The sequence below is a fragment of the Neovison vison genome, chromosome 8, assembly GCF_020171115.1.
Source record: "Neovison vison isolate M4711 chromosome 8, ASM_NN_V1, whole genome shotgun sequence".
In the NCBI taxonomy this organism is placed as follows: domain Eukaryota; kingdom Metazoa; phylum Chordata; class Mammalia; order Carnivora; family Mustelidae; genus Neogale; species Neogale vison.
The window spans coordinates 10631687-10645192 of NC_058098.1; the positions used below are offsets into that span (position 1 = coordinate 10631687).

Sequence of the window (13506 nt, forward strand, 5' to 3'; positions counted from 1 at the left end):
CCCAGACTACTTTGAAAGCACCTTTTTTTTTTTTTTTTCCCTCGGGAGAAGCAAACTCGCTCTGTGGAAAGGCATATCCGGAAGATGGAGTTTCACATCAGCAAGGTCAGCCTGCCTCCTGGAGGTCATGGTGTGGGGCTGGGACTTCTTGGACTTCCAGTGGGTTGGCAGGGGAGAGGCTGAGAAGGAGCAGAGACTGCAGGGGCTCGGCCCTGAGGTTGGGGTCAGCGGGAAAAGGGGGTGCTGGGCTCCCCAGGAGTGTGGGGTTTAGAGGGAAAGACCTTATGGTCCATTTTACAGGGCGAGAAGTCTGAGTCCAACCACCCCATTGCAGAGATGGGAGAGTAGAGGCCCAGAGAGGGACAGGATGGGCCCAAGGTCACACAGCAAGGCCTTTAAGCTTTATACTCTGCCAGCTCTTCCATGCCCTTGCTTTACTCTCCCGGTGGCCCAGTGGCTCGGCAGGGTATCACAAACCTCCCTTCCCTGTTTTACAGTCCAGAAGTTGGACAGGGAGAGGGGAAGTGGTGCATTTGCCCACCCAGTTCACTAGTTTTTACTGTGCACTGCCAGGCGCTGCAGGCAGAGTGCGTAAGCAGTGTGGTCTCTGTCCCTGGGCTCACGTTCATGGGCGGGGGACCCCAGGACCACTGACCCTGTAGTGCAGGGCTGCGTGGGGCCCCGTGCCCCGGCATGGACAGCACCAGGCAGCCCGTGCACCTGCCGCAGGTGGATGAGCTCTACGAGGGCTACTGTATCCAGTGCCGCCTGCGGGATGGAGCCTCCAACATGCAGAGGGCCTTCTCCAGCTGCCCGCCCAGCCGCGCCTCCCGAGAGAGCCTGCAGGAGCTGGGGCGCAGCCTGCAGGAGTGCATCGAGGTGCGTGGACAGTGGGGGACGCAGAGGGTAGCCTATGGGGGGTTGCCTGGACCCCAAGGAAGCATCCCTCTCTGTCCACCCCCCTCCACCGCCCGGGCCTCTGGCTGGTAGGATCTGCATGCCCTGGGCTGGTCCGTGAGCCACCTTGTGTGGGGCTTTGCAGGACATGTGGCTCATCGAGGCGGCCTTGGAGGTTCACCTGGGAGAGTTCCACATCAGGATGAAAGGTAACAGAGCTGAGAGAGGGAGGGGGTGGAAGCCAGTTCGGGCGGGGGCCTCAGGCCTTCTTGGGGACCCTGGGACTTCTGCTCAGGGTGGGGCTTTGGTTAGATCCCAGGGCTCCAGGCAAAACTCCGGGCTTCCTCTCATGGGACTTGTGACCTCAGCAGAGGCCCATCCCCTGAGTTGGACGTGAGGACCCAGTCCTGTCCACTGCCCATCCTGACGACTTATCCCTCCCTGAAGCGGACACCCATACTTGGGTAGGGGGTTCCCCAGTGAGGGCCTGAGGTCCATGGGGTGGGGGGCAGAGTAGGCCAGAGAGGAGATGAGCCTGTCTCTGTGTTCCAGGCTTGGTGGGCTACGCACGCCTCTGTCCCGGAGACCAGTATGAGGTAGGGCCACCTCTGCTGTCAGGCCTCAGGGCTCCTCCCCACCAGGCCTTAGGGGGTTGGGAGCTGCTGGGAACCAGGGTCCCTGCTGGGGGACCCCCCCCAGACAGGTGGCAAGGGGGCGGGCCTACCTGGGGCAGCTGACCTATCCCTTCCTGGGCCATGCCCACAGGTGCTCATGCGTCTGGGCCGCCAGCGCTGGAAGCTGAAGGGCCGGATCGAGTCAGACGACAGCCAGACCTGGGAGGAGGAGGAGAAGGCCTTTATCCCCACCCTGCACGAGAACTTCGAGATCAAGGTGGGTGGGGCCTGGGGGACGGGGCCAGGGTGCCCAGGGACTCAGCTCAGACGCCATCCACAACTGCCCCCCACCCAGGTGACAGAGCTGAGGGGCCTGAGTTCACTGGCAGTGGGCACGGTGACGTGCGACATCACGGACTTCTTCACCACCAGGCCGCAGGTGATAGTGTTGGACATCACAGAGCTGGGGACCATCAAGCTCCAGCTGGAGGTGCTGTGGAAGTGAGTGGGAGCCCGCTGCCTTCCAGGGCTTTGATGCCCCCTCCCCAAGGCCAGCCCCGAATTCCCACCCACAGGACTCCCACCCGCAGCGTGAGCGGTGACGGGCCTCTCTGGCTCCCCCTGGTGGTAGGACTGCAGCCTAGCACCCACCAGTGGGCATCCTGCCCTCATCCTGCCCCAGGGACAGGCTGAAACCTAGACTCCTTCGTAGCCTCTGCCCACCCGACCTTCCCCGCCCCTCTGAGTTCTCGTTCCATCTTACAGCTAGAGACCTGTGCTGGCCGGGATCCTTTCCAGAGGCCTCCTGGGCTGGGTTCTGTGGGGGACCCTAGTCTCTGCCCAGGAAGACTCACCTACAGCCCCCTTCACCTCCTTCCCCTGCAGGCACAGGCGGAGCACTCACTTAGCTCCCCTGGACCAGGGCCCCATGGATGGGGGGCACTCAAGAAAACAATCCCTGCCTGGGGTGGGGGGCTCTCCATCAGGCATTGCAGGGGGCAGGGGTTGTTTCGGGCTGTTCCCTGGTTCCCTGAATGCTGGTGGTCTGCATGGGCTTTGTGTCTGCTCTTCCTCTAAATGAAACCTATCGTTTTGAGAGAATTCTCTTCTCTTCGCTCTGCACAGCAGGTGCTGCGGGAGCTGAGGGCTGAGGCACGCTTCCTCCGGGCAGGTGCTTGCTCTGACTCTTGGGGCCAGTCTCTCCAATCTCTTCTTCCTGGGGTGGGCATCCAAGCCTGGGGTCCCTGCTGCTGCTTTCTCCCCATTCGGGTGAATTGGGGCAAGTGAGCACCCCCAGCCTCAGTGTTTTCACCTGTCTAGTGGGGGCGGGGGACACTTCTTCCCCGGGAGGCCCCTTTGAGCCCATAGGGACCTCTACGGGAGGGACGCAAACCCAAGGTGGCAGGCATCCCGCGGCCTGTAGCTGCCCTCGGCAGGCCGGGAAGGCTTCCCAGGAGGCGCCTGCAGCGTCTGGGCCCCACGGAGCCAGAGCCAGGCCTTTGAGTGAAGGAGAGAGAGCAGGTCTCCGTGTGGTAGGGAGATTCCTAGATCTCCTGGTTCCCAGGGCAGGCTCAGGGAGGGCCCGGCTGAGCCCCACCCACTTCCCCTGTATTTCACACGTTCCTTTTGGATTCCCGGCCTTACCTGTGACCAGGACCCACAGAGGTCCTTTGAGAGATAATGGTGCCCCTTGTACAGATGAAGACAAGAGGGATGGTGACGTCGCTGACCCAGAAAACAGCAGAACCGAGCGAGTGTCCACTGTGCCTCTGCTGAGCTTCTCAGGGGGACCTCCAAAGGGGGTGCCATTCACATGAGCCGTCTGGCTCAGGGCCCTCAGGGTGATGGGAGTCTGAGATGTTCTCAAGGGGGTTGAGCATGTGCACCTAGAGTCCCTATGCTGTGCCTGTGACCCCAGGCCAGGCCCCCGCCAAGCCTCTATCCCTCCTAGAAGCCCCCCAGGTCTGGTCTGTGCTCCGGGGTCCTCCCAGGCGTGGGTGACGCCCTGCCCCTCTGCTCTCTCCTCCAGCCCGTTTGATACTGAGAGCTTCCTGATGTCACCCAGTCCCACAGGCAAGTTCTCCATGGGCAGCAGAAAGGGCTCCTTGTACAACTGGACACCCCCAAGCACCCCCAGCTTCCGAGAGAGGTATTACCTGGTGAGTGAGCCTCCCCAGGGCAGGGATGCTGTGGTCACGTGGGGATTGCGGACGGGGGCCACTCCCTGGGGGCTGGCGTGCGGAGCTGGGCTGAGCAGCCTGGCGCCTCGGGAGGTAGTAAGCCCTGGACTCAGCCTCCCTTGTTTTGGGGTCATCCTGGGTGGGTTTTTGGGCTCTTCCTTCCTCACTGTCAGCCCTCTGTTCTGGGGGCCTCTGGGCTCGGTTCCAGGCTTGGCTGGTTCTCCTGGAGGCCTGGAGTCATGTTCTCTGGAGGGTTCTACCACCCCTGTCATAGCCTTCGTTTCCAATTTCCTTGTTTTAAAATTAAAGTTAATATATGTTCCTAGTAGGTAATACCTTGACATAGTGTATAGTAAAACATCTCTTTCCCATGACCTCCAGAGATCTGGGTCCTTTCCTTAGCACAACTATCGTTGTCAGCTTCTTCCATATTCTGGCCATGGTGGGCCCGGCATACTTCAGTTAAAAAAAAAAAAAATCACATCTGGCCCAGAGTATGGACTCTGCAGCCAGACAAGCGGGGCGTCACATTCCGTTTATGCCTCTCACTTGCTGTGTGACCTGGGGCGAGGCACTCAACTGCTCTGGTCATCAATTCCTGTATCAGAGCACTGAAAACAACAGCACCGCTCTGGTGGGGGGTTGCAAGGATTAAATGAATGAATACACGAGAAGGGCTTGGAAGAAGGCCTGACGAGAACGGCTGATGCTGTGGGAACATCAACAGTTACTTAGTGGTCTAAGGGGAGGGAAGGGCTGCAGTAGAGGGGACGAGGGCTCGCCCATTCCCATCACCCATTCCGAACTCTGTGCCAGGCCCTGTTCTAGGCCAGGTGAGGATGGTGTCCTCAGGGAGCACCGCCTGCCCAAGGGGGTAAGGACCTTGGGAACATCAGCCAGGAAGGGGACTCTGGGGCAAGGTGGGACTTGCTCCTTAAAATAGGGTGTGCAGGGGAAGGTCCCCAGTGAGGGTGCCATCTGAGTGAAGGCCTGAGGGGACAAGGGCACGATCACAAAGACCAGAGGGAAGAAGGTTCCAGGAAAAGAGCACAGTCCCTGCAAAGGCCCTTGGACAGGAAGGCGCGGAGCCTGGAGGTCATGAGCAGGGGTGCGGTGGCCCCAGGGGCTGGAAAGGAGTGAGTTAGGACCATGGGGATCTGGGCAGAGACACTGCAGGGTCCTGTCAGCACCTCCTGGCTACCGGTAGCCTTGGTGGGCCTCAGTCACAGCGACAGGGTGGGCGTCTAGGGAGGGAAGCGCCGCTGGGGGCTTTGTCCTGATTCCTGGTGTGACAGTGAGGCTGGTCCTGTGTCCCCTTCCCAGTCTGCCCTGCAGCAGCCAGCGCAGCAAGCTTTGCTGCTGGGTGGGCCAAGGGCCACTCCCATCCTCAGCTACCTATCTGACAATGACCTTCGGGGCCCGGGCCTGCGGAGCCAGAGTCAGGAGCTGCCTGAGATGGACTCCTTCAGCTCCGAGGACCCCCGAGACACGGAGACCAGCACCTCAGCCTCCACCTCGGATGCGGGGTTCCTGCCCTTGGCCATTGGCCCCAACCCCTCCATTGAAGAGGAGGCCCAGGAGGACCCCCAGCCCCTGGGTCTGCTGCCAGAGACAGCCCATCTGGCGGGAGCCGCCTTCGTGGAGCAGCCTGGCTGGAGGAATTTGGGAATAGAGGACCCCGACCTGCCAGGAGGCTCCCCAGTGCACAACCATATAGCCCCGGGCAGCCAGAAGGACCATGACGAAGGAGAACCCGAGGACAGAGTGGATGGGCCAGAGGTGACCCTTGAGAGGCCCCTGCAAGAGGTCCTGGATTTACTGAGCTCCGTGGACCCCCAGCCACAGCTGCGGGAGCTGGAGTACCAGCTTCTCAGCTTCAGGGACCGGCTGAAGGTGGGTATATGCGTTTACCAGGGCCTAACAAGGGGGAGTCGTCTCTGGGGGCAGCCGGCCTGGGCCGGCATCCTGGTCAGTGTCTTCCCTCTGAGCTTCAGTCTGCTCATCTGTCAAGTGGGGAGAACAATGGCCCTCACTGGCTGGGAGGAGGATTGTAAGAGGAAGTCGGGGATCGGGGCAGATAACCTGCTCTGCGCCTGGCCAAGAACCTCATCTAGCATCTTTTTTTTTTTTTTTAAAGATTTTATTTATTTATTTGACAGAGATCACAAGTAGGCAGGGAGGCAGGCAGAGAGAGAGGAGGAAGCAGAACACCCAGCCTCAGCCCCACCTGCCTGGGTCAGGAGATGCTAGATGGGGGTGCCTGGATGGCTCAGTGGGTTAAAGCCTCTGCCTTCGGCTCAGGTCATGATCTCAGGGTCCTGGGACTGAGTCCCGCATTGGGCTCTCTGCTCAGCGGGGAGCCTGCTTCCCTTCCTCTCTGCCTACTTGTGATCTCTGTCAAATAAATAAATAAAATATTAAAAAAATAATTTGGAATTGGTGGCCAATATTTAAAAATTGGCAGCTTCCCACAAAAATCTAGGTTGCCAGCTTTTTTTTTGTTTGTTTGAGAATCAAACAATCTGACAGCCCTGGCCCTGGCCCTGTGGGCTGTGAGCCAGGTGAGGCTTTTCAGACCTGTGTCCCTTGTGCTCCTGCGCCATCCCTTTTCTCAGGCTACCTGCCTGTCCTTCACTGGGGGCGTTTCACTGGGGCAGTTAAGGCTTGCAACCCCTTCCTAAGGGTCTGAGCTGAGAGCTCGCCGCTCCGCCCACAGCTCCGCAGAGCCCCCCAGGAGCACGCCTCCGCCGAGAGCCTGATGGAGTGCATCCTGGAGAGCTTCGCCTTCCTCAACGCTGACCTCGCCCCACAGGAGCTGTCCCTGTTCGGGGGCTGCCCGGGTCCCCGGTAAGTGCACTCCCCTCCCAGCACAGACCCGGGGAAGCAGCCTCCGTTCCAGGCCTCCTGTGGGCTTCCAGCCGATGCCAGCTATGGCCCTGGGCCCAGTCTGTACTTAACTCGTCTGTCGTGCTCCCCGCCCCTGCGTGCCCACCGCCTGGCACGGAGCGGGCCAGTACCGACCACTGAGTGAATGACAGTCCCCCAGCATGCTCCTCAGCTCTGAGCAATGGGCTGTTTCGTGTTCATCTTAAAAAATGACAGTAAAACACACAGTAGAACCTCTGTGCTCTGCCTCTCGTACGGGTAGCAGTGAGCAGTGACCCACGCTCCCCGTCCTTCTGCACGTTCTCTTTGCCCTCACCTCTGACATCCACCTCCTCAGCTCAGCAGCCCCGTCTGCCCCGCTCACACCTGGCTCCTGGACCAAATCTCAGCAGCAGCAAAGAGGATACTTTGGCTCCTCCTCTCACGACCCCATGGGGAGGGGCTGGCACCCCACCGACATCCCAGGGTCACCGTGTCCTCAGGCCTTGGGCTCAGCTCCTACCATGAAGTCAACATGGTGCCAGGCCTGCTGGCTGGCAGGGTTGCCCTCACCCCTCATTGCCCTGAGCTTGGTATTCCTGTCCCCACTTTACAGATGAGTACACTGAGGCCGGGAGGGCAGACCAGTCCTGAGTCACTAAGGATTAGTTTGTGACCAAGTCCCGAGCTAAGGATTAGTTTGAACTTCTGACTTCAGGTCACCCACCCTGGAAAGTGTCCCCGACTCCCCCTGTCTCCAGGGCCCACACCACGCCAGCACCTGTTCTGAGTTGTTGCGGGCTTTTGCTGCTTTTCTCTTGGATTTCTCCTGGGTAGAGCTCTTTCTCCCTGGGGCCTGGAGTGAGCCTCCCTGATCAGAGCTCTCCAAGAAGGGAGGGTGTCTTCTCTCCTCGGAGGGAGCTGGGCTGCTAACTGGAATGGTCACCCAGTTCTTCTTGATCCAACACAGAAAGGACAGGGGCCTGCCGTCCCCAAGGAAAGCATCATCTAGGGGGCTCACGGCCGGCACCCTGGAGCTGGACAGGTTGCTCACGGTCCACCTCCAAGTCTGCAAAGCTCTGCTGCAGGTGACTAAGGGATGGGGGTGGGGGGTCGGGGGTCGGGGGCAGCTTGGTGGGAAACCAGGTTGGGGATGGGGAGTCCTCTTGGCAAAGAACTGATCTTGACGGTGGTGGGGAGCACATGCAGGGAGGACAGCCCCACCCTGAGAGCCAGGGAGACTCTGATTTCTCTGTGGAAGGTTCAGGCCTGGGAGAACAGTCATGCGGCCCTTATGCATCCCAAGTGCTGGACCGAAAGCAGAGGCTGCGGCTCCTTCAGCTGCAGACACCAGAGGCCCCATCCAAGCTGGCTCAACCAGAAAGAACTTTCTGGGTCACAGAACTGAAAGGCCCTGGAGTAGGCTTCAGGATCAGCTGGATCCAGGGTTTCAAATATTCTCAACTGGGTCTCACTCAGTTCTGCTTGCCTGTACTGGCTGGCTTCCTCCGCCAGGGCTGCCCTTTCTGGTGGCAAAGGTGGCCCCTGGCAGTCGCAGCCTGCATCCCACCATCTCTGCCGCCTTGGTGCCTCAGGAATCCCCGGATGAGAGCTACTGTCAGGATAGAAAGGATGGGGAGGGAGGAGGTGGGAGCTGCAGTCCTGATCTCGGACCTCAGGGGGCATGTTCTGGGCTAACAAGGAGCATTGTGGGCTGCTTTCCAGAAACTGGCCTCTCCTAACTTGTCGAGGGTGGTCCAGGAGAGCCTTCTGGAAGAAGCTGCGCAGCAAAAGCAGGTTCTGGAGATGCTTTCTGTGCTTGATTTTGAGAAGGTCAGCAAGGCAACATCCATCGAAGAAAGTAAGTAACTGCCTGCCATCCACGGGCCGCTCTTGTGAATGGCAGGAAGCGAGGGGCTATGAAGCCCAGGGGAGCCTCGCCTTGCCTCCTGATTGACGTTCAAAATTAATGGGAGTCCGGGCGGGGGGGCTGCGCTGGGGTGGCGGCGACTGGGCCGAGCTCTGACAGACTGTAGACTGGGCCGCCCTGAAGTTGGCGACACTCTTCCGTCAGCTGTGTGACTCTGGGCAAAGGATTCACCTCTCTGGGCCTCGGCTTCCCCTTCTGTATAAAGGGGAGGCCCCTGGAGAGTGTTCAGTGACCTAATCCCCAGGACACTGCTGAGGCACAGAGCGTGCGCTAAAACACAAACAGTATCAGTGACCACCACCCTGGCTGCCCCGCACGGAAACTCCGTGTGTCCACGAGGAGAGCCTGGAGGCTTAGCCGTCCCAGTTGCTGGGGAGACCGTGGGGGGAGAGACCTGGGGAAGCTGAAGCTGCCTATCCCCGTGGGTCACGTGGGACGTGAGAAGGGAAGCTGCGTGGGGTCCGGTCACCCCTCACCTCCCTGACCTCTCAGGCCTCAGAGCGGGAGGAAATCTTTGGGCTGCCTTGTTGCCGGCCCTTCCCCACCATCCATGGGGTCCTGACCCGGGCTTTCAGTTGTTCCGCAGGCCGCTCGGAGGAAGGGGTGCCTGAAGCTGTGGGAAGGGTGCACAGAGCCCGGCAGGGTCCTGTCCTGCGCCGCCACCACGCTGCTGAACCAGCTCAAGAAAACGTTCCTGCACAGAGTCCGAGGGAAGTACCCGGGACAGCTGGAAATAGGTACCCCCGCTTCCCACAAGCAACGCTGTACGGAGTTCCCTGGGGATTTGGGTCCAGCCCTGCCTGCATCCCCGTGTCTTCATGGCACCAGAGGGAGGACATTTCTCAGCTGGCCCACGAGTCGCCTCCTCTCCCCGGGAGTAGGAAGGAGCCTGCGAAACCGAGGTTGTCGGCGTTTGCCGCTTGGTCCACGTCTCTGCAGATGGACCGCGTAGCTTCCACCGGAACATTAAAGGGGTTAAGAAAGAACGCTTATGGGAAGGGAGGGAGGAAAACTATGTCCTCCAATGTTGGCTGGACTCTTCTCAGAGCTCAGAGCATCTCCCCTCCAGCGGCTCGCGAACTGGGGCCTTCTACTCGGCCTGAATGTTCCCAGACACTGGTCAGCCCCACCCCGCCCCGCCCAGGGCAGGGGGCGCACCCCCAGAACGCCTGTCTCGGGGCCCGCAGAGCCCAGCCACAGCACGCTCCTTCTGTCAGGCAGGGGAGGCCCAGGGACGGCCATCGCCCACAGGCCATTAGAAAACCCTTTCAACGGACCCAGCCGCACCTGGCGGAGAAGCTCCACGGGGCCTGGTCTCCCCTCACGGCCTCTTCTTGTGCCGCCAGCATGCAGGAGGCTCCTGGAGCAGGTGGTCAGCTGTGGGGGGCTGCTCCCCAGAGCCGGGCCTCCCGAAGAAGAGACGGTCACCTGGTTCCAGTTCCACAGCTACCTGCGGCGGCACGGCGTCTCTGACCTGGAGAAGCATTTTGGCCGGCTCACCAAGGAAGGTAGGGGCTGGGAGGCCGCTGGCTGAGGTTTTATCATTTTCAGGGTCTGTCTGAGCCCTTGCTACAAAGCCTTCCTAGAGATTCCAGGAGGCCCTTTGAAACCAATCCAGACTGAGCCATGGTGATCACACGGGCCTGCCCTGGGATCTGTTTCCCCTTGGCTGCTGGCAGCGGCCAGAGACCGGCAGCCGTGTCGCCGACGGCGATCAGAGGGACCCTGGCCCACTTCTCTCTTCCAGTGAGCCTCGTCGAGGAGCTGCAGTGCGCAGGGCAGGGCAAGGCGGTCAGGAAGCTGCAGGGGAAGCGGCTGGGCCAGCTCCAGCCCCTGCCCCAGACACTGAGGGCCTGGGCGCTGCTCCAGCTGGACGGGCCCCCACGAGTGTGCAGGGCAGCCAGTGCCCGCCTGGCCAGCGCAGCCAGGAACAAGAGCTTTCGGGAAAAGGTATGGCGTGAGGTTGGGAGGCGGCAGCCTCCTGGCTACGTGTGTGTGTGAGTTGCGGGGAGGTTGGTTTTCTCTCTCAGAAAAATATAAAGGATGAGATTTGAAGGGGGCTGCATTCGTTGCAGGATGTTTTGGTTTTTTAAAAGATTTTGTTTTTTTAAGTAATCTCCATACCCGCTCTCATTTACAACCCTGCGATCAAGGGCTGCACACTCTACCCACAGAGCCGGCCAGGTGCCCCAGGACCTTTTGCTTTAGGGATGTTCCAATGGCGTGAGCACAGCCCTTCTCCCACCATGGACCCTGGAGATACCGGTCTGGCGTGGGGATCCAGGCTGGACTGGCTGGGGCTGCCAGGCCACCACCAGAGGATCCCACAGAACCTCACACCACAGCCTGACCACCTCGTAACTTTTGGCGCTTCTGACACAACGTATTCTATCCCTGTGATCTGTCGCTTGCATGTAGATTTAAAGGGGCAAGACCAAAGCCTTCCTACGGTCTCCTGGGCCACCCCTTAGCAGGTGCCTTCTCGCATGCTTCCTAATGAACCTGTGTCATTTTGGGAAGCCGGTGGCAGCTCTCCTCTGGCTGAGGTGCCCGAGGGGATGGGGCCATCGCTGTGACTGGGAAAGGGGGCCGAAGGGAAGAGCTGTTTTGTCCTCGGGCCTCAGGCAGCAGCTCAGCTTTCGGCCCCCAAGGCCACCTCCCTCTGCATGCCCAAGTCTTCGGTTGGCCCTGGCTGTGCTCGAATAGACATTTTATCTCGATTTGGGAAATATTATTAGACAAAAAGAAGGTTCTTCATTTTGATTACCATGAGCCCAGGGACCAGTGTCTTTAGAGATAAACCAAATGCTGCAGCAGACACCCCGAGACCGGGTGGCCATAGTGCAAAGATGACTAGATCAGGGCCCGATTCTTGTTTAGAGAAAGGTAAGCAGGGCACGACTTACTGCCAGCGCTGGGAGGCCTGGAAGCCCCCGACTCACAGCGACTTCATTCCCCAGGCTTTGCTCTTCTACACCAACGCTCTGACTGAGAACGATGCCAAACTCCAGCAGGCCGCGTGTGTGGCGCTCAAACACCTTAGGGTGAGTCTAACCTGCCCCCACCGAGGGCAGGGAGAAGCCTGAAGTCAGTTCGTGTCAAAGGTATTTCACCAGGGAGACCCTCCACCAAAAAAAACTTACCGCCAGCAAAATAAAAAAACAAATAAAACACCCAAAAAACAAAAACAACAAACACCCCCCGCCCCCCGCCCAAAAAAACCCCAAAACCAAAAAACAGCCCCTGAAGAGATCGTTTTAGAGAAGCAGATGTCCGGTCTGCCCGCAGAGGCCACTCAGCAGCAGTCAAGGAGCGTTGGCTCTGGCTGTGCTCCAATAAGTAAGTGGCCCCAGAGACTCGCTTCAGAGGCCCTGGATTCTATGTTGTAATATTCTCAATAAAAATTTTCTAAAAGCACCATTAGCTCATTGTAGGGAAAAAAAAAAAAAAGTGAAACACAGAAACACAGAGTTTAGTCATCATCCCAATACTTAGTGGAAAGTACTGTTGGCATTTTGCTGTGTTTCTTTTGTTTGTGGGTGTGTGTGAGCATTTAAGATTGTTGATCATGCTAAATACAACTTAAAAGCAGTGAGTTTAACAGGAACTCTCAGCGGCAGGCGGGTAGCACTCTCGAAGTCTCTATGAACGGACCATCTTAAGTTAAACGGACTCCCCCACTCTCGTGTGATACCAAATTGAGGTTCATCTTCCATTTTTATTATAAATAGTATCATTACGAGCTTAAAAAAATATATATGGAGTTCTGAATGATCTCCTTAGGCTGAACTCTCCTTGAGTGTGGAGTGTGACTCCAGGCCAGAGAATAGGAAACGTCTGGAGCCTCTAGATACAGCTTAGCCACTTACACTCCCAGAGGAGATGTGAAAGGAGGCCCAGCCCGCCTCCGCCTCACCTGCGTCTGGAACTCTCATTTTAAAAACACCACTGCCGAACTGCTGGAGGAAAAACAGATTAAACTTACTCACCCCATTCACTCTGGAAAGAACCAGAGAAATTCTAAGAGGACCATCTGGTTATAATCAACCAACCAGTAAGGGGGGAGGGGTGGATGCCCTGTAGAGGAAGGCAAGGTGTGCTCTGGTCCTTGGCCCTGGAGGTGAGCAGCCAGGGTCGGCTGTGCCCAGACCTGATGCTCTCTGTCTGACCAGGAGGGGGCGGTTAGGAGAGGAGGAGACAGGAAGGTCTCGAGGGAAGCAGGTCTTCTCCTTTTCAAAAAAGACCTTCTGGAAGGTATCCATAAAGCTCTGCCAATGGCCTGGCTCATGGGTAGGTGTCAGGATGGAAAAGGTGAGGCACTTCCAAAGGCACTCCTGATGAACTTGAGGCCACATAAGAAACCTGTAAGACTTCAGAAAAGGAGGGGGCTGAGGCCCCTTGGTCTGTGCCAGGGCTGGGGTCTTGCTGAACTTAAAAAAGTAGATTGCACTTGCTACTTAAAATGTCCCCTAAAGGATCCTCTTCCCCCTCCCCACCTCCAACAGGGCATCGAAAGCATCGATCAGATTGCCAGCTTGTGCCAGTCTGACCTGGAGGCCGTGAGAACAGCAGCCCGGGAGGCCACACTGTCATTCGGTAAAGTGTGGTGCAGTGGGGCACCCGAGGACTTCCGGGAGGTGGTGCCAGAGAGGCCGCGGCCAGCCCTCCAGGATGCAGGATAGCACATGGGCTGGGCACTGTTAGTGACCCGTTTAACTGCATTTGGCCAAGATAGGTTTCCTTCATGGTTGAGGTGGCAAGAAGTGCTTTTATTTCCCTCTTAAACTTCAGTTTATGATTCTGGGGAATGAACGCCAGATGCGAGGCAGGAACACGGTTCAGCAAATTGTCGTGAATGTAGGGGCGAAGCACTGGGTCCATGCGAGTGGCCAGCAGGAGCTCCTCCAACGCTCCCCGCCTCTGCCCCTTACAGGGGCACCCAAGACCCAGGCGTCGGCACTTAGGCCATCTTGGCTCACCAGAGCGGGAACACCAGGTGGGGGACAATCCAGTGACATGT

The 13506-nt window shown here is 58.5% G+C and overlaps 1 protein-coding gene across 4 annotated transcripts in view; it reads left to right on the forward strand.

Annotated features, from left to right (window-relative positions):
* The window catches only part of RIPOR3 (RIPOR family member 3), a 71355-nt gene that overhangs the window by 56676 nt on the left and 1173 nt on the right, over positions 1-13506 (forward strand). For 2 of the 4 annotated variants that reach the window (XM_044262838.1, XM_044262840.1), the window contains 16 exons: positions 49-105; positions 730-879; positions 1043-1106; positions 1450-1493; positions 1663-1788; positions 1867-2012; positions 3541-3670; positions 5015-5584; positions 6408-6538; positions 7527-7644; positions 8282-8417; positions 9062-9223; positions 9833-9994; positions 10234-10436; positions 11447-11530; positions 12992-13082. In XM_044262838.1, coding sequence (XP_044118773.1) covers positions 49-105; positions 730-879; positions 1043-1106; positions 1450-1493; positions 1663-1788; positions 1867-2012; positions 3541-3670; positions 5015-5584; positions 6408-6538; positions 7527-7644; positions 8282-8417; positions 9062-9223; positions 9833-9994; positions 10234-10436; positions 11447-11530; positions 12992-13082 — 2374 coding nt within the window. The remainder of the gene's footprint in view (positions 1-48; positions 106-729; positions 880-1042; positions 1107-1449; positions 1494-1662; positions 1789-1866; positions 2013-3540; positions 3671-5014; positions 5585-6407; positions 6539-7526; positions 7645-8281; positions 8418-9061; positions 9224-9832; positions 9995-10233; positions 10437-11446; positions 11531-12991; positions 13083-13506) is intronic. The other 2 variants (XM_044262841.1, XM_044262839.1) reach the window with 2 other exon arrangements.